The following is a 21,573-nucleotide window of genomic DNA, read 5'->3' on the forward strand; positions in this document are numbered from 1 at the left end:
CTAAATATAAAATAAAGATGTGTAAATAGAAGACTCTAATATTAATATAATTAACTCAATAAAGATGATTCATACTGACGTATACCCCGAGAAGCTCGGTAACAAATTTCACTATCCTAACCGACCACAAAGTCAGAAAACAAACCAGCTAAGCAGAAGCCACAACCTGAGCACGATCACAAGTCAAAACCCACTTCCCAGCCGTTACCAACAATAACAGAACTTGCTAACTGAGCCGACAATATCGGAACAACCAAACAGAAGGAAACTTAACACTCATCTATAAAACGAAACCAAATAGCTCAGGAAAAAATAAGTTACAAAACTCACTCTAATTCATTACTTTCATCTTTTATAATTCGTACACTTACTTGAGCGTCGGAGTGCTTTTGCAGGTGCTCCCACCACCGTGTTTCATCGCGCCGAAGTTATTCTTGGAGAACTGCCTCTTGGACGACGTATAACTCTCCTAAGAGCTGAGCAGCCTCGATTGGAAGATATAGACCTCGGCCAGATCCGAACGGAACACATACATTTATATGGAGTAACGTAAAGAGAGAGAGAAAAACTATTAATAGTGTATAAAGAGAGAAAAAAATGTTTTATTATTAGGTCTATTGTTTCTCATATTACTTCTCTATTTATACGCGAGTGAACTTTACATTTTCAACTTCATTAACTTTGGTTTATCTTGAAAAATTAAATTCTTTAATATTGAAAACAAAATTAGCTGTCCATATTAATAACTCATTTTGATCTTATCACAACATAAACAAAAATTTTGGATATTTTTTTTTAAAAGGGAAAAAAAAATAGTAGTGTGTGAGAGCCTATCCGACTAATATTATTATTGACTTATTGTAGGATGGGAGAAAAAAAAATCAGAACAAAACCCGGAATTGGGAGCAACCAAAGCACCGCATCTCTGGACATTGAACTATTGCAAGAAAGAGGCTGAGAGAGAGATGGGCGTGGGAGAGACCACAAAACTCGAACCCGAACCGGAACCCGAACCGAAAGATGTTCACCGCCACCAAGAAGAGGAAGAAGAAGACGACGACGACGTGGAAGAAGAAGAAGAAGGCTTGTCCGACACAAGAACAGCGATAGCATTGGGTCTGTCAGCGAAGGGGAAAGGGCAGAGGCAGAGGCAGCAGCAGCAGGAGTGCGCGGTGGTCCAGCAGGTGTCGGACAAGCTGGTGAGCGGCAGCCTTCAGTGGAAGATAGAGGCAGCCAGAGAGATCCGTAAGCTCGTCAGGAAATCGCCTTCGTCCTCTAAGACGAGGTCCAGGCTGGGCGCGGCTGGAGTGGTCCAGCCTCTCGTCTTCATGCTGTCGTCATCCAACCCCGATGCCCGTCACTCCTCCCTCCTCGCTCTCCTCAACCTCGCCGTCCGCAACGAACGGTAACTAATCTGTAACTAACTCATCCCTCCCTCTGCAACATGTTTATGCTTTGTGTTATTGTGTAGTGTGTGAAGTCTGAGGAAATTTGTTGGAATCTGATGTGGTGCTTCGATTTGGTTACTGTTAATTATTTTAATATCTTATTTCTTTTGTGTATGTGTTTAAGTGGAGTTTTAGGTGGAATGGACAAAATTTAAGAAAAAGGAATTTCTGAGACCAATCCAAAAGGGAAGAAAAAAAGAGGAAACTAAAAAAGAAGAGAAGTGTGTGTGTGTGTGTGTGTGTGTGTGTGTGTGAAAGAAAAGAAGCAAAGATGAAAGAGGAATTTGGTGGAATTAGGCATTCTTTTTTTTCTGGAATCCATTATTAGGGTCATGAGTTACTGCTTCTTACACTAACTAGAGCTAAACTGAACCTCATTAAAAATAAATGTAGTTCTGCTCTAACTAAATTGTAACATGCTTTGCACCTTTAAATCAGCACCATAACCATAGGAAACTTAACTATAGAATAACATGTAGAATGGAAGAGGAACATAAAGGGGTAGCCCCGTGCACAAGCATCCCGTGTTAACGTAGGATCCGGTGAAGGGCCGCACCATAAAGGTGTAATATAGGCAGCCTGATAATTGCATCGATGAATGGGACATATATAATGGCTTCAGCTCATGGTAATGTCTTGAACTCACTAATTTTGTCAAAATGAAGGCACTATTTCACTAATAAATCTTCACAAAATCTAGTTGATAAATAATTCCACACACTGAAATTATTTTTACCTGCACTCTTTCTCTTGGGTCTGCTTGATGTTGCTCCTCTGTCCTCTAACCCCGGTGATAAAAGATTGTGATCGCTTGATACATCTGGACTGTATAATTGTAAATCTTATTTCCAATTTGTATCTAAATGCTCAATCACAACCCTTTTTCTCGATTTTCTACCCAAAAACTATAAAAGTCAGTGCAGTATGTTTGCTTGCTGATTCTTTTGTACATTTTGCTTGTCATTTGGTCGTATGGAACTATGGGTGATTACTTACTACCTTTGTTAGTACAGAGAGAGATTTAAGGTTCATGTTTAGGTGTGAAATTGGTTGAGTTTAGTCAATACTGTTAACTTGTGAATCTCATCCCAGTGTAAACTGTAATGGGTGGGACTACTTTCTCTGTGGTTATGATAAAGATGCTAGTCATGTTCTGTTTTTTATTAAATGTATATTAATCTTACAGTGATACTGTGCTGGCAATAGAGACAATTGTCATCATATAATCCAACAGTAGTGCTTTTATATGAACAAAGTTGCCTGGTCTCGTTATGCATATATCAATTGGGTTATTTTGGTTTCAATTTCAACTTTAAAAAGCATAACAACCATAAGGCACGCTCCACTATCTCTAATATTACATGTGTGATTTTATGGTTTTGGCTGATTCTCTTCACTCTTCACTATATATATATATATATCATTTTTAAATTCCATGAGTCATGCAACTCATAAGTATGGATTTTTACTTTGATTTGTTAGAAACAAGGTCAAAATAGTGACAGCTGGTGCTATCCCTCCTCTGGTGGAGCTCCTCAAAACGCAAAATAGTAGTATAAGGGAATTAGCGACAGCGGCAATCTTGTCACTCTCAGCTGCAGCTCCCAATAAGCCCATAATTGTTGCTTCTGGAGCTGCGCCTCTGCTTGTTCAGATCCTCAACTCTGGAAGTGTTCAAGGCAGAGTTGATGCCGTTACAGCCCTCTATAATCTCTCCACCATCATCGAGAAGAATTCTACTGAACTCCTTAATGCTAGTGCTGTTTCTCCTCTCATCAACCTCCTTAAAGAGTGCAAGAAATACTCCAAGTTTGCCGAGAAAGCTACGGCGCTACTCGAGATTCTCTCCAACTTTGAAGAGGGACGAACCGCAATCTCAGTTGCAGACGGCGGGATTTTAACCTTAGTAGAGACAGTTGAAGATGGATCACTAGTCAGCACACAACATGCTGTTGGAGCTCTGCTGTCATTGTGTCTAAGCTGCCGAGACAAATACCGGGAACTTATCCTCAAAGAAGGAGCAATCCCAGGTTTGTTACGCCTTACAGTGGAGGGCACATCAGAAGCGCAAGATAGAGCACGTGTGCTTCTGGATTTGCTTAGAGATTCTCCCCCGGAAAGAAGACTAGCCTCCTCGGTTTTGGAGAAAATTGTTTATGACATCGCTGAACGCGTAGATGGAGCAGACAAAGCTGCTGAAACAGCTAAAAGGTTATTACAAGACATGGTTCAGAGGAGTATGGAACAAAGCTTGAACTGCATTCAGCATAGAGCAGCATCTTGTAATCCTTCTGTGATTCCTTCCACTTGATGCATACTTTTTTTTCCTTACAATCAACAAGCAACTAAGAAATGAGTTTTAATCTGTATATATCTAGTTTTAATCTTGCTCTGCATAGCTAGTCCAGTGATGTTTACAAAGGCTAACTTGGTTTAATCTATTGACCTCATCACTCATAATTTGGTTGCACACCTTGACCTCCATAATGGAAATGTGCACATCTTCAAGCAGTTTGTTCTTTTACCTCAGTTCTTATATATAGAAATTAGAGCAGCACTGATAAAAAGAAGAACAACACTCAAATAACTTTCGTTTTTTTTTTTTTTTTAATTTCTTTGAATTACAAAAAGATGTGTTCATGTATCTGTTCCAAAATGGTTCTATTTCTTACTTTTCTAACCTTAGAATATTTTAGTTACTTCTTGTACGAGGAAATACTATCTTTAATTCTTTATATTAATTTGTTACAAGCACTTCGTGCCTAAAGGTTAAAGAGGGGAAGAAAAACATATCAAAAAAATTGTGTGTAAAATGAATATATGAGTAAATAGGCGTTTTGGCATCTATAAAATTTCGATTTTGATAAAATAATAAAGATATATTCTGTTTAATAAAATGATTCAAATATTTAATCTATGATTAATTTATTCAGTCAACAGTTAAATTTTAAGAAAATTACCAATTCTTCAGTTTCATCATCATCACCCTCATCGATTTAATTCCACTCGTTAGTTTGGCCATCACATCTATCTGTCATTACTCATCCCATTGCCTCCCATTCACTGATATCATGATCATCACTACCAGCACCATTGTACCAACATTGTCACTACTTCAACCCCAACCACCATCTCCCCAATCTCTACTGCGAAATTACCAACCCTAATCCTTTTATCACCGTCATTAACATCCAAAACCATAATCAACAACAATAATAGATCAAAAAACATAAATTGAGAACAAGATAACTAGTTGCACAACGAACATTTTCTAATGGAAAAATCTTGAAGCACTATGGTGGTGATTTGGATAAGTTAGCTGGTTACAATTTCTGACTTAGTCAAAGAACAAATTATATATTGTAAACAAGATGATAGGGTTCAAGTAACTCCATAAAATTATAAGATTCAAGTTGATATTTACCAACTTGTCATATAGCTTGATAAAATTAAATGATTTGTGATTTATTTGTTTCTCCTATTACTACTTTTAGCAAATCATATATATGGTTAAGACATTTGTTATTGGATGCCAAGTTTCTTTTTTATAAGAAGAGTAAAATATATTTTTTATCCCTAATATTTGTCAAAAATTTAAAAAATATCTCTAAATTTTATTCTTAAAGTTTTCGATTTATATCAAATATACTCCTGACAACTAAATTTTCATAAAATTTAGGACCAATCCAGCAAAAATATATGACACCTATGTTTGATTTGTTTGTGTTGAAGATTGTTTTTATGAAATTGTTGCTAAATTCATCATAAATTTGGCCGCCAAGGGTATATTTGATGCAAATCGAAAACATCTAAGACAAAATTAAAACAAAATAAAATTTAGGGGTATTTTTGAAACTTTTAACAAACTTTAAGGACAAAAAATATACTTTACCCTTATAAGAATTAGTGAGTGAAAATTAGAAAAAAAATTAGTAAGATTTCTCGTATGTATAATCCCTTTGCATAAATTTTCATAAGATACAAAAAAGTATTAAGAACTTCATATATTTTGAGAAATTGTAATATTTGCCACTTAGTCATACCATTTTCATTAGGGTAAAGTACTAAATTGGTCCCTTAGGTTTGGGCGTAATTCTGTTTTGGTTCTTAAGGTTTAAAGTGTTCTATTTGAATCCAAAAAAGTTTCATTTAGCATCAATTTAGTCCTACAGTGAGGTCAAAATTAAATAATTAACAAAATGTCCTACATAACAACAGTTCAAGAACAAAATCGATAATCTGGAGAACAAGTACAAGCTCTAGAGGCACAAAATCAACCATTGATGCATCAATACATTTATTTATCATTTTCTTTAGTTTTATAGAAAATATTTTATTTATATTATAAAAAAATGATAAATAAATGTATTGATGCATCAATGGTTGATTTTGTGCCTCTGGAGCTTGTACTTGTTCTCCAGATTATCGATTTTGTTCTTGTACTGTTGTTATGTAGGATATTTTGTTAATTATTTAATTTTGACCTCACTGTTATAACACCCTAATATTCAAATCCTTATGCTCGAGTCATAAGTCAATGATATTACGGTGGTACGACTCTCAGGTGGATTTTTAATAAATAAATATAGGTAATTTCGAAAAGGAGTATTAATCGAGAAGCCTGAAAAGAGTAGAAATAAAATCGCGAAGACGTATCACTCACGTTTCGACAACAAAAGATAAACCGTGAAGCCAAAAACGATATACGGACAAGGCGTAGAGGAGATTGAGAGATAGATAACAAATAGATATTTATAACATAAGTAAATAGCCACTAGTCGCGACCCGTGAAGTTTAGGCCGGCTAGGGTACAGTATGAAAGTAGTTGACAACAGTATATCCTAATCTCTCCCAAAGGAAATATGAGAGCCTCTATAGGCAATTCAAAAGAGTTCAATACATAATATAATCTTTTCGAAACAAAGGTGGAGAGATTCTAAGCAAAACACAAAGTAGAGAAAATAAAGATCTTCGCCGTCTCTCAGACGACCCACAACTCACTTCTGAGCACCTGGACCTGTATCTGAAAAATAAGAGATATATACGGAATGAGAACCCCGGGCCCATGGGTTCGCAGTACGGTAAAAGTGTCAAATAAATTCAATGTACTGCAATAAAAACTCACTAAGCATCCTAAACTTCTTCGCCAATTATTCATCCTAGGTTCTCGCTAATCCATGAATAGGCAACTGTCATAAGGGAGTACTAAATTTAATTCATGTTTCACATGTTTCCCAATTCGCTGACTCTTCCACGAATCAGACTCAGAATCATAAGCAAAACTATCACCAGTTATTCTATCTCAACAATTCTATATCAATACGTCATACCTGCACCTGGAGCTAGTGAAACCACATCACTGTGTCTATCCAGGGAGTTCAAATTATCTCATTCAATAATCATCATCATCATGCAATCGCATCATCAAATCATCTCATCAAGAACAGCCCTCAACATCCACCGACACTAGCATGAGGGGCCTCTCAGTTGTACAAACACAAGCAATACAGGTAAGTAATACACAACTATGGTAGAAGTAGAACAAGTAGCACATAGTCAGGTAACATGGCATATATGATGTAGAAATCCAAAACAAACAGGCAAACCCAAACAATTCAAACATATGCAAATGATGAATGCCTGCCCTATGGCTGATGATATCATCTGTCGGTTATATAGCCAACCCGACATGTCCTGGTAGCTAACCATTGGACAGAAACACCCTTGCGGAGCAAGTAGGTTTGAGCTACAACCCCCTTGCTACTGCCCGCTCAACCCAGAGTCAGTGAAATAATCACTACTGCGGCTACTACCCAGGCGGGTGTCTAAAAGCTCAACCTGGAGCGAGTGGATTCACCACTACTGCCGCTACTACCCAGGCGTCACAATCTCTGACCTGGAGCAAGTGGGACGAACCACAACCCCTGCTACTGCCCAAGATCTCAAAACATATATTCGTTCAGTTTAAAAGCAATCATCATTGTTATCAAATCTCAAACATTAACCTGGAGCAAGCGTGATGAACCCCCACTCTTACTACTACCCAGGTATCACAAATACTCATTTATTCAAAACTCCATAATTTAACTCATTTATCATAAACATCCTTTCTCGTCTCATACCCGGAGCAAGTGGACAATGCCACTGCCTACTACCCGGGGTCACACATCACATTTCAACATTCTCCATTATTATCCATTTAACACATTCATTCATTAATCATATATGCTTTTATACTCAGCCATAACCAATAATGGCTTGGCCATAACCCGGTAATAACTCAGCCATCCGGCTCATGGTTCAATCAAGAACCAGCCATTTATCAATAAATATAGCCCTTCGGCTCATGACATACACGGTACTTCCACCGTCATCCTCCATATCTCATATAATCATCTTCGATCATCATTGATCATAACTTTTCCCCTTACTTCACTCGCAAGTTACCACATCCCCTAGCTCCTTTCTCATTGCTAGGCATATCATAATGATTTAATACATAAGGGGTGAGATCGGAGGCTTAGAAGTATGAGATATGGCTTTAAAAACTCAAAAATCAACTTTGGCATGAAAACAGGGCCACGCGTACGTGCACTCCACGCGCACGCGTGGATGGCCATAAAACTCATCGACGAGCAAGCGTCATACGCGCGGACGCGCGGGTTACAAAATAGCCAAATGACGCGCAAGCGTCAACCACGCGTACGCGCGGATACCTTTGTGCCCCAAGCACAAAACTGGCACAACTCTCGGGAAAATGGCTGGGCATTTGGTGCAGCGCATCGACGCGCCCGTGCACACCACGCACATGCGTGGATGGTGCTTTCTTGAAGAACGGCGCGTACGCGCCAAGTGCGCCTACGCGCGGAGGGTCGTTCTGCTAAAAATTTTCTAAGTTAAAAGCTGCAGAATTTACAGATTCAACCCCCAATCTTCCGACGGACATAACTCTCTCATTTTAAATCGTTTTTCACCCGTTCTTCGAACGGCATGGACATCCCGGATCCAGTTTCATTTCTAAAAACATTTGGCACAAAATAGATATCCGTAGTTCAAGTTATGTCCCGTCAAAATATGCCCAAAAACCATATTTTCATACGAAACCACAAGGTGCCATTTTCAAAACAAGCCATTTTCAACTATTTTCCAACTCAACCAAAACATGCCAATTTCAACCCTTTTTGAAATCAATCAAAGTGTACCAAATTCAACATCAAGCCATCCTCAACTCACACATTGACACTTTACCAAAATTCTCAAACCACATCCAACCATTTTAACACTTCTCAATCAAATGGCTAAAGGACAAACACAATATCATGTCATACATCCTTCCTCATCCCAATTTCCAATAATACCATTTCCAATCAACCATCATTATACACAATCAATATCATACTCACTATCACGTGGTTTCACCCACAAATCAACCTTAATCATTCCCCAAGCATATATCACAACATACATATCTCTAATGCATCATCATACTATCAAGGCATCAATAATCATAATCACATATATGGTCACATAATATATCTCAACCGAACCAAACATACCTTATCTACATAATTTCACCCAAAATTACCAAATTCCACACTTCAACTTCTCAAACTTTATTATTCAATAACCAACCTAAGCATTCATATATTCATTATCTGAAATTCATCCAATCACTTGTGCCATCATACAATGCACACATCGACTAACCTTTCTTACCTCTTTCCGGCCTCCAGCCCAAAATTCACGGCCTCCGGCCCAATTTTCACAATTTAAATGCATAAACCACAAATCAATACTCATTACCCAATACATCAAATTCTCAATACACCAAGCATACAAGGCCACACAATTCTCAACCCAATCATTAATTCACATTACATACCAGCTATGCATATTAGCACCAACCATTTACACAATCCAAACTTAATCCTAGGGGCATCTAGCCTAGGAATTCTCATCACAACACACGGTACTTAAATGAAACTTAAACCGTACCTCTTGTAGCCAAACCAATTGAGCCTTTTCTTTGAAAGTCTTCACCAACCTTAGCTCCAAGCCTTACCAAAGCTCCTCAAGCAATACCAATCTCCCAATTGTGTACCAACATCACCAAATACACCAACATAACCAATATCACATACATACATCAACCTAGGGCTCATAAAAATGACAAATCACAAGGGTTTGAGCACTTCTTACCTCAGCCCATATGAAGTAGGGATAGAACCCACTTAGAATCCATGTTGGAGTATCTCTAAACACCCAAAATCACAAGATTTCAACACTCACTACCCAAAAACATATAACAGTGGAGAATTTCGAAAACTGGGGAGAGATGAATGGAATAATCACCATAAAACTTAGATAGAATTGTAAAGGATGAGATGAGTGACGCGTGGCCGCAAACGGCTCGTCAATCGGAGCTCCGTAGCTCAAGTTATGGTGGTTTGAAGATCAAAGAGAGTTAGGTTTTCTCTCTTCTCTTCTCTCTTCTCAATTTCAGCGCCCCAACCCTTCTTTTTAGGGTAAAATGAGCTGAAATGCTCATAACTAATGTTTATATATGTTTGGTCTTGGACCCACTTAGGTCCGGTTCACTTATTTTTGCCCGTTGACCCAATTTTGGGCCAAAACCTTTAAGATTAGCGCTCTAAATCGTACTTTAGATATTTCTACCTTCCCTAATTATAATTCCTCATTTCTTAATCTTATTTACTCATAATCAATTTTCTCAGCTGTAGTACCAGACAGATCTCAACCGGTACTGCCGGTCAAAATTCCACTACGCGCTTTTACGCAGAAAACTGTTTTTCGACTCGGAAAAATTCACTGAATCCAAATATCATATTTAAATTATCAAATTCCAATTGTCAAATCTTCCAACCATATTCGCTCCTATTTAACTTATTATTTAATTAATTTCGGTTAGACCGGGTATTACATTCTACCCCCCTAACAGAAATTTTCGCCCTCGAAAATTCCATTCATCACTATCCTCTCCCTCTGCCAAGCCAATTACCACTAATCACAGCTCAACTCCAAGCATAACCTCCAAACTTACTTTCTTATTCTCAAACCCTCAAATTTCTACATGACTTGCTATTATAAAGTCTCTGACTCATCAATCAAAAACCCCTTTCATTTCTAGAAAGCAAATGAGGTTGAAATAACAATTTAACAAAAATCATAAGAATCCGCTTTCCTTTAATAATCTATAAAAGCATTCGAGACACATCTCTTTCGTTAAAGTTACTCATATCAAAAATTATCCTCAAAACCATAACCAACACTCTTTCAAATTTTTGGAGAAAAATTTTCAACAGTACCTCCCCAAAAATTGGAGTTTACCACCCGTCACGGGCTCCCTCAAACCAATCTCAATACCGCATCTGTATTTTGATTTAGTGGCTTTCACACTCGTCTTTCAAAACCAATCATTATAAATCTCAATCTAATTCCAAGGTCACTATGACCAAACATCATGGTACTCATCTCTCAAACACGACAACTTGCACTCTCTCATCATCTAAATCCAATTATGCCCTCATCCGCTTTAGAACCATCAAGACTCGCAGCCGCAATCAATTCCAACTATTTGGGGATCATTACTTGCAGTAACCCACTTACCCCTTCTAGTATTCAAACTTAAGATATTATAGTAAACTTTTACAGCTCCTAGTTGTAGCTATCCTGTGTTACTGCTTCCGCAAGTTTCTGCTGCTTTATTCTGATCTCTCGTCTAGTACGAGTTCTATTACTTACTTCCTCAAGTACTCAACCACAACTTAGCATGACTAGCATTTCAAATCAACGTTTCCAAATCCCTCATCTAGGACCATTCCTTATCTATTTAAATCAAAGGAACTAAAAGTCACGGGTTCAATTTGTTTCACCAAAAATCCAGAAATCAACCAACTACATAACAAACACAACACATCATTCTCAACAAAAAAAATCATTTACATCCCAGGCATTTATCCATTTGTATTAAGGCAAATCCTTACTCGGACCATCCGGTTTGCTCCTCAATCTAATCTTAAACTCGACATTCCCAGTTTTACTGTACAGGCGGTATTATAAAATCACGCACTGTCCTTTAAGCCTGATTATTGCAATTACCTCAATCTTACTGTCGCAATCGGCCCGCATCCTAACTCTCTCCTTGTTGGCAATTTTTTGATACATGCCCTGGTAACCCGCACTTGTAACATACACCTAACCCCAATCGGCACGGCCTATTTGGGTGATGACTCCCACATCTCTGACAGCTCGAAACATCAGAAGCAGCCGCTGCCCGTTTTCCCTTACCATTCCTTTGGGACTCCTCACTCGTCGCAAAGTTATTCTGTCCTTGGGGAAAGTGTTGTACGTATCCTTTCTCCTTAAACTCTCGACCCCTTGGTGCGAATCCTTGGTTGTGCTCTCTATGACTTCCTTGCTCTGCAACCCTCCTTTTCACACACTCTTCAGCAATTCTGCTCTTATTCACCAACTCTGAAAAAGTTCGGATCTCCATTGGTCCCACTGAACTTAAGATGTCGCTCTGGAGCCCTCCTTCATACTTAATGCATTTCCATTCCTCGAAGTCTCCCGGAGCTCCTTAACACATGCGGGAAAACCTGAATAGCTCCTCGAATTTGTCTGTATACTCAGATACGGACATAGTACCTTGCTTCAGCTGCAGTAACTCCAATTCCTTGGCTGTCCAGGCAGAATTCGGAAAGTACTTCTTATAGAATTTCACCTGGAAGGCATCCCAAGTGGTAGGATCATTCCCCTGTTGCAGGAGACGTCGAGCCCCTTGCCACCAATGCGATGCTTCCTCCGTGAGCAGATAGGTAGCAAATTCAACACACTGCTCTTCAGGCACCAACTGCGCTTGCAGTGCTCGCTCCATGGCCTGAAACCAAGTATCAGCCTCAGTCGGATTGGTGGTTCCCTTGAAATTAGGTGAATTAACCTTTAAGAAGGTTGCCAGTGTCATCGGGCCCTGAGCTTCCCTTCCGCCATTGCCATTATTGTTTATCTGTTGCCCAAGAGCTTCCGCGGTGGCCTGCATAGCAGCAGCCATATTCTTCAACGCCCCCATAAGGTTTACCGGTTATTCGGGTTTATTTCCGGTTCCTGCGTATTAGTACGATCTCTTTCACGTCCCCGACCGGGTCCACGAGGCGCCATCTGGTTCCTATACACACCAAACAATCGATATCAAGTTGATCAGTCTCAATATCGGAAGTATAGTGCTTCAAAGTACCAAAGGTACACTCATGGACTTCATGCTAGATGTATCAGTTAGATACCCTAACTAGCACAGGCACAGACTCAGAGTATGCATTGAAGCATAAGCAGTTCCATCCCTCAGGCTCACGAGGACGAACTGCTCTGATACCATAATGTAACACCCTAATATTCAAATCCTTATGCTCGAGTCATAAGTCAATGATATTACGGTGGTACGACTCTCAGGTGGATTTTTAATAAATAAATATAGGTAATTTCAAAAAGGAGTATTAATCGAGAAGCCTGAAAAGAGTAGAAATAAAATCGAGAAGATGTATCACTCACGTTTCGACAACAAAAGATAAACCGTGAAGCCGAAAACGATATACGGACAAGGCGTAGAGGAGATTGAGAGATAGATAACAGATAGATATTTATAACATAAGTAAATAGCCACTAGTCACGACCCGTGAAGTTTAGGCCGGCTAGGGTACAGTATGAAAGTAGTTGACAACAGTATATCCTAATCTCTCCCAAAGGAAATATGAGAGCCTCTATAGGCAATTCAAAAGAGTTCAATACATAATATAATCTTTTCGAAACAAAGGTGGAGAGATTCTAAGCAAAACACAAAGTAGAGAAAATAAAGATCTTCGCCGTCTCTCAGACGACCCACAACTCACTTCTGAGCACCTGGACCTGTATCTGAAAAACAAGAGATATATACGGAATGAGAACTCCGGGCCCATGGGTTCCCAGTACGGTAAAAGTGCCAAATAAATTCAATGTACTGCAATAAAAACTCACTAAGCATCCTAAACTTCTTCGCCAATTATTCATCCTAGGTTCTCGCTAATCTATGAATAGGCAACTGTCATAAGGGAGTACTAAATTTAATTCATGTTTCACATGTTTCCCAATTCGCTGACTCTTCCACGAATCAGACTCAGAATCATAAGCAAAACTATCACCAGTTATTCTATCTCAACAATTCTATATCAATATGTCATACCTTCACCTGGAGCTAGTGAAACCACATCACTGCGTCTACCCAGGGAGTTCAAATTATCTCATTTAATAATCATCATCATCATGCAATCGCATCATCAATTCATCTCATCAAGAACAGCCCTCAACATCCACCGACACTAGCATGAGGGGCCTCTCAGTTGTACAAACACAAGCAATACAGGTAAGTAATACACAAATATGGTATAAGTAGAACAAGTAGCACATAGTCAGGTAACATGGCATATATGATGTAGAAATCCAAAATAAACAAGCAAACCCAAACAATTCAAACATATGCAAATGATGAATGCCTGCCCTATGGCTGATGATATCATCTGTCGGTTATATAGCCAACCCGACATGTCTTGGTAGCTAACCATTGGACAGAAACACCCTTGCGGAGCAAGTAGGTTTGAGCTACAACCCCCTTGCTACTGCCCGCTCAACCCAGAGCCAGTGAAATAATCACTACTGCGGCTACTACCCAGGCGGGTGTCTAAAAGCTCAACCTAGAGCGAGTGGATTCACCACTACTGCCGCTACTACCCAGGCGTCACAATCTCTGACCTGAAGCAAGTGGGACAAACCACAACCCCTGCTACTACCCAGGATCTCAAAACATATATTCGTTCAGTTTAAAAGCAATCATCATTGTTATCAAATCTCAAACATTAACCTGGAGCAAGCGTGATGAACCACCACTCTTACTACTACCCAAGTATCACAAATACTCATTTATTCAAAACTCCATAATTTAACTCATTTATCATAAACATCCTTTCCCGTCTCATACCCGGAGCAAGTGGACAACGCCACTGCCTACTACCCGGGGTCACACATCACATTTCAACATTCTCCATTATTATCCATTTAACACATTCATTCATTAATCATATATGCTTTTATACTCAGCCATAACCAATAATGGCTTGGCCATAACCCGGCAATAACTCAGCCATCCGGCTCATGGTTCAATCAAGAACCATCCATTTATCAATAAATATAGCCCTTCGGCTCATGGCATACACGGTACTTCCACCGTCATCCTCCATATCTCATATAATCATCTTCGATCATCATTGATCATAACTTTTCCCCTTGCTTCACTCGCAAGTTACCACATCCCCTAGCTCCTTTCTCATTGCTAGGCATATCATAATGATTTAATACATAAGGGGTGAGATCGGAGGCTTAGAAGTATGAGATTTGGCTTTAAAAACTCAAAAATCAACTTTGGCATGAAAACAGGGCCACGCGTACGCGCACTCCACGCGCACGTGTGGATGGCCACAAAACTCATCGACGCGCAAGCGTCATACGCGCGGACGCGCGGGTTGCAAAATAGCCAAACGACGCGCAAGCGTCAACCACGCCTACGCGCGGATACCTTTGTGCCCAGGCACAAAACTGGCACAACTCTCGGAAAAATGGCTGGGCATTTGGTGCAGCGCATCGACGCGCACGCGCACACCACGCGCACACGTGGATGGTGATTTCTTGAAGAACGGCGCGTACGCGCCAAGTGCGCCTACGCGCGGAGGGTCGTTCTGCTAAAAATTTTCTAAGTTAAAAGCTGCAGAATTTACAGATTCAACCCCCAATCTTCCGATGGACATAGCTCTCTCATTTTAAATCGTTTTTCACCCGTTCTTCGAACGGCATGGACATCCCGGATCCAATTTCATTTCTAAATAAATTTGGCACAAAATAGAGATCCATAGTCCAAGTTATGTCCCGTCAAAATATGCCCAAAAACCATATTTTCATACGAAACCACAAGGTGCCATTTTCAAAACAAGCCATTTTCAACTATTTTCCAACTCAACCAAAACATGCCAATTTCAACCCTTTTTGAAATCAATCAAAGTGTACCAAATTCAACATCAAGCCATCCTCAACTCACACATTGACACTTTACCAAAATTCCCAAACCACATCCAACCATTTTAACACTTCTCAATCAAATGGCTAAAGGACAAACACAATATCATGTCATACATCCTTCCTCATCCCAATTTCCAATAATACCATTTCCAATCAACCATCATTATACACAATCAATTTCATACTCACTATCACGTGGTTTCACCCACAAATCAACCTTAATCATTCCCCAAGCATATATCACAACATACATATCTCTAATGCATCATCATACCATCAAGGCATCAATAATCATAATCACATATATGGTCACATAATATATCTCAACCGAACCAAACATACGTTATCTACATAATTTCACCCAAAATTACCAAATTTCACACTTCAACTTCTCAAACTTTATTATTCAATAACCAACCTAAGCATTCATATATTCATTATCTGAAATTCATCCAATCACTTGTGCCATCATACAATGCACACATCGACTAACCTTTCTTACCTCTTTCCGGCCTCCGGCCCAAAATTCACGGCCTCCGGCCCAATTTTCACAATTTAAATGCATAAATCACAAATCAATACTCATTACCTAATACATCAAATTCTCAATACACCAAGCATACAAGGCCACACAATTCTCAGCCCAATCATTAATTCACATTACATACCAACTATGCATATTAGCACCAACCATTTACACAATCCAAACTTAATCCTAGGGGCATCTAGCCTAGGAATTCTCATCACAACACACGGTACTTAAATAAAACTTAAACCGTACCTCTTGTAGCCAATCCAATTGAGCCTCTTCTTTGAAAGTCTTCACCAACCTTAGCTCCAAGCCTTACCAAAGCTCCTCAAGCAATACCAATCTCCCAATTGTGCACCAACATCACCAAATACACTAACATAACCAATATCACATACATACATCAACCTAGGACTCATAAAAATGACAAATCACAAGGGTTTGAGCACTTCTTAACTCAGCCCATATGAAGTAGGGATAGAACCCACTTAGAATCCATGTTGGAGTATCCCTAAACACCCAAAATCACAAGATTTCAACACTAACTACCCAAAAACGTGTAACAGTGGGGAATTTCGAAAACTGGGCAGAGATAAATGGAATACTCACCACAAAACTTAGATAGAATTGTAGAGAGAGTTAGGTTTTCTCTCTTCTCTTCTCTCTTCTCAATTTCAGCGCCCCAACCCTTCTTTTCAGGGTAAAATGAGCTGAAATGCTCATAACTAATGTTTATATATGTTGGGTCTTGGGCCCACTTAGGCCTGGTTCACTTATTTTTGCCCGTTGGCCCAATTTTGGGCCAAAACCTTTAAGATTAGCGCTCTAAATTGCACTTTAGATATTTCTACCTTCCCTAATTATAAATCCTCATTTCTTAATCTTATTTACTCATAATCAATTTCCTCAGCTGTAGTACCAGACAGAGCTCAGCCGGTACTGCCAGTCAAAATTCCACTACGCGCTTTTACGCAGAAAACTATATTTTTCGACTCGGAAAAATTCACTGAATCCAAATATCATATTTAAATTATCAAATTCCAATTGCCAAATCTTCCAACCATATTCGCTCCTATTTAACTTATTATTTAATTAATTTCGGTTAGACCGGGTATTACAAAGTGTAATTCCGCGCTACCAAGTTTTTGGCGCCGTTACTGGGGATTATTCAAGTTTGGACAAACTAACAGATTATCTTGTTGCTTAGATTAGGTACTCTTTACTTTTGTTTTGAATCTTTTATTTTTCTTTTCAAAAATTTTTTCAAAACCTTTTCTGATTTTGGCTTTTTTTTTATTTTCTTACTTTGAGTCTTACCTATTCCTTGTTTTCTTTTTCAAAAATTTTTTCAAAATTTTTTATTTTCTTTATTAATCTTTATCTTTCGTTTGAATTTTTTGTTCTTGTTCTTGTTAAAGTTTCGAATTTTTTGCTTTCTTTTTTCAAAAATTTTCAAAAATAGTATCTTTTGTTTGAGTCTTATGTCAATCCTTAAGTTTGGTGTCTCTTTATGTTTTTTCTTTTCAAAATTCCGAAAATTATATGCTTTGATTTAAAAAAATTTTAAGTTTGGTGTCTCTTGGTCACTTTGGTTTTCATCTCTTTTAACCTGTTCTTGGTTTTCTTTCTTGATATTCGAAATGTTCTTGGTAATTTTTCTTGTGTTTGATTTCAATTTCTTTAAATTTGATGTCTTTTGATGTTTTTCATGAAAATTTCGAAAAATTGTGTCTTTAGTTTTCAAAATTTTTAAGTTTAGTGTCCTTTGTATGTTCTTGTTTTCTTTGAATTCTTTGAGTTTTGTTCTTGGTGTTCTTCTTGATCTTCATAGTGTTCTTGTTTTTCTTCTTGATTTTGATCTTAAAAATTTTAAGTTTGGTGTCTTTTGGTTGTTTTTCTGTTTCTTCATTAATTCAAAAATAAAAAATATCTTTTCTATCTTTATTTCAAATAATTTTTGAAAATTTCAAATAAAATTTCAGATTTTAATTTCAAATTATTATCTTATCTTATCTTAAATTTGAATTTCAAAATCAAACCTTTTCAAAAATCATATCTTTTTCAAATCTTTATCTTGTCTCAAATTCAAAATTCAAAAATTTAAAATTCAATTTTCAAAATCTTATCTTAACTTATTTAAATTTTAAAATTCAAATTTAAAATTTCAAAATCAAATCTTTTTCAAAAATCAAATTTCAAATCTTATCTTCTTCAACCTCTTTTCAAATCTTTTCTTTTAAAATTTGATTCTTTCTTATCTTATTTTTCTTTTAAAATTTAAAATTCAAATCTTTTTAAATTAGAAACTATCTTTTTTATTTTGATTTCAAATATTTTTGAATTAAAACTTACCTTCTTTTTAACTCAAAACCTTTTCTATCTTATCTTTTAAATTTTAAAATCTTTTCAAATCTTTTCAGTTCTTATCTTATCTTGTTGACTTTTTCAAATATTTTCAAAATCAAATCTTTTCTAATCTTCTATCTTATCTTGTTTTCAAATCTTTCTTAATTAGTTAGTTGTTTTTTCTTTCTTCTTTTTCAAAACTTCCTAACTAACTCCTCTCTCTTCTATTTTCGAAAATATCTTCTTTATTTCTCCTGCTTCTTTTTCAAAAATCATCAATTAATTTTCAAATCTTTTTAGTTAATTATCTTTTAATTCCCTTCTTATTTTTAAATTAAATAAATAAATAAAATAAAAACAAAATATTTTAATTCTAGTTTCTCTGTTTACTTCTTAATTTTCAAATTTCTCTACCCCTCTAGCCGAATTCTTCTTCTCCTTCCTCTATCTTTATTCTTCTTTCTTCTTTTGAATCTCTCACCAGGAGCTCCATATACTGTGACATAGAGACTCCCATTCTTCTTTGTCTCCTATTTATGTATGCAGAGACACCGGAGTCACTATGGATCCAAAGAGGAATGCACAAATTGGGAGACTTCTGGGCTCCTATACATTTGACACTCCTATTGACTCAGATGATTTTAAGGTCAACCTAGACCAGGTTCTGCTATTACGGCAAAAATGCCAGTTTCAAGGACACCCACAGGAAGACCCCAGTAAGTTCATCTCCGACTTCCTGCAGTTCTGTGATACTGTAGAGGTCAATGGAGTGGACCCTGAAGTCCTCAGACTAAAACTCCTTCCATTTGCTCTGAGTGATCAAGCAAATGAATGGTGGCATATGGAACTTAGAAGAATTGTGAACACCTGGGATAAGGTTGTTAACAAATTCCTGAACAGGTTCTCTCCCTCATAGAGATCAACTAAACTGGTGACAGATGTTCAAACCTTCAGGCAGAAGGAAAGCGAGTCTCTCCATGATGCTTGGGAGAGGTACAAGCTGATGTTCAGGAATTGTTCCTACCATATGTTCTCAAGATGGAGCAAGACTATCATCTTCTATGAATCCATCTCTGAGGTAGCCAGGAAGACAGTAGATCACTTTGCAGGTGGTTCTCTGTACTTTATAGAGACACATGAAGAGGCAGATGAGCTCATTGAGATAGCTGCCAATAACCAGCACCTATACTCCTGTGAGGAGACCCCGGTTAGGATAGAAGTTCTAGACATGGAGACATTAAAAGAAGGTGAGACAGTAGTCTTCACCAAAGAGGCCGAATCTCAGGAGTCTACTACTGACGGATTGAAGGCAATCAAGAACCAGGAGGATCCTGAGAATGCCATTGAGCACAGCCCTACAGAGGAGAAGGAACCTCAAGTTGATTCTTCTCTGGGCGTGCAAGGGGAGCCTGTGAGTACCACAGAGCACGTCCTTGCAGAGGTGAAAGAACCTTAAGAGCTATCTTTTCTAGGCATGCAGACAGAACCGGAAAATGAGCAGTTGGCTCATTTCCCAGCAGCCCTTAAGAAGCTGCAAGTCAATATCCCTGTTGCAAAGGTATTGGAAAGAAAGTCCCCTTATATGGCCTGTCCAAAAGAAATTTTTTTTGAAAAGAAGGATCTAAGGGGAGATGAAATAGAGGTACTTATTGAGAAGTACAGTATCCTAATTCAGAATGAGCTGCCAAGAAAGATGCCAAATCCAGGGAGCTTTCAGATCCTATAGACTACTGGAAATATCACTTTTGACAAAGCCCTGTATGATCTTGACTTAAGTTTAAATCTGATACATTCATCTGTGATGAAGAAGCTGGAAATCCAAGAGGCACAAGAAACAAGGATTACCTTGCATAAGGACAGGATGGTGTTCAAGGTTTTTGACCCTCTATTACCCCCTGACAAGGGAGGCACTTGCATAAAGGATTCAGCATTCAGGCCTCCTCCCTTGGATGGAACCAATTCAATCCCTCCTAAGACCAAACGTAAGTTTGGTGTTGGATGTACACTATCCACCAAGGAAGAAGGCCCCAAAAGAAAGATACCTGGGGGCTGAAAAACAAAAATATCCCTACTGAAGGCTTTTCACCATAGAAAATGGTAATGTTTACTTATCTCATCATGGAAGAGGGAAGTGGCAAAAAGGGACACCAGCATATTGCTGCAAGCCCAACCCTACCTCATGCAGTGAACAAGATCCTTTCTCTTGAGTGTCTTACGCTAATCTATGAGAGCACAGGAAGGACGTTCCCAGTAAGGAGTAAAGATTTATTCCTCTATGACTATCTTCCTCCTTGAAAGGAGTTGTTTGTCAAGCTAATGACATTAAAGAAGTGCTTGTTGGGAGGCAACCAAACCATGAGTAGAGTATTTTTGTTCTTATTTCTTTCGTTTATTTTCATTTGAGTTTATTTTAGTTTATTTTTAGAGTTTTCCCTTACTTTTTAATGTTTGTGATCATGTGCAGTCGTTAGAATAGAAACAGAAACAATCAGAGCTGGAAACAGAACACCCTGGAGCAGAAACCTTGCTGGCATTGAATGCCAGACAAGGAGTCAGAGTGGGCATTTAACGCCCTCTGGGGAGCAACAAGCTGGCGTTGAACGCCAGCCAGGGAGCCAGGCTGGGCGTTCAACACTCAAAAAGGCAGAAGACATGGCATTGAATGCCAGGAAGGAGGTTCCTCCTGGGCGTTCAACGCTACAAATGGAAGGCAAGCTGGCGTTGAACGCCAGCTATGGTGCACAAGCAGGGCGTTCAACGCCCATAAGGAGGGCAGAAAATTTGAATTTTCTAACCTCTCAAGACCAGTAGGTCCCACAGAATCTCCACCTACCCCCAACTTCTTCTACCCTATTCTTTCCCATTGTTCATATTTGCTCGAGGACGAGCAAAACTCTTAAGTTTGGTGTTGCAAAAACTTTGTTTTTTGACTTCTACCACTCCTAAGTATGGCACCAAAGACTGGTGAAACCTCAAGCAAGAGAAAGGGAAAGGAACTTGCCCCCACATCCCTCACCTCATTTGTCACCTATGCAATTCAGCTGGAATTGTCATAGAAGAGGACAAGTCCATCACTAAAAGAAGGATAGAGCATGTTAGAGAGCCGGCACATGGACCACAGCAAGAGCATGGGGA

General features: G+C 38.4%; 1 protein-coding gene across 1 annotated transcript; it reads left to right on the plus strand.

Annotated features, from left to right (window-relative positions):
* Window positions 1-768: 768 nt before the first annotated feature.
* Window positions 769-3,972, plus strand: LOC112764863 (U-box domain-containing protein 45). The gene is made up of 2 exons (XM_025810669.2): window positions 769-1,405; window positions 2,931-3,972. Exons 1-2 carry the CDS (start codon window positions 966-968, stop codon window positions 3,757-3,759), a joined length of 1,269 nt encoding a protein of 422 aa, XP_025666454.1. The 5' UTR covers window positions 769-965; the 3' UTR covers window positions 3,760-3,972.
* The last annotated feature ends 17,601 nt before the right edge of the window (window positions 3,973-21,573 follow it).

This window comes from Arachis hypogaea, chromosome 17 (assembly GCF_003086295.3).
Source record: "Arachis hypogaea cultivar Tifrunner chromosome 17, arahy.Tifrunner.gnm2.J5K5, whole genome shotgun sequence".
NCBI classification, from domain to species: domain Eukaryota; kingdom Viridiplantae; phylum Streptophyta; class Magnoliopsida; order Fabales; family Fabaceae; genus Arachis; species Arachis hypogaea.

What these genes read in the sequence shown, in the direction of transcription:
- LOC112764863 (XM_025810669.2), top strand. Translation starts at nt 966, where the DNA reads ATGGGCGTGGGAGAGACCACAAAACTCGAACCCGAACCGGAACCCGAA. An exon ending in CTCGCCGTCCGCAACGAACG is followed by an intron (nt 1,406 to 2,930) that starts GTAACTAATCTG and finishes TTGATTTGTTAG; the next exon opens with AAACAAGGTCAAAATAGTGA.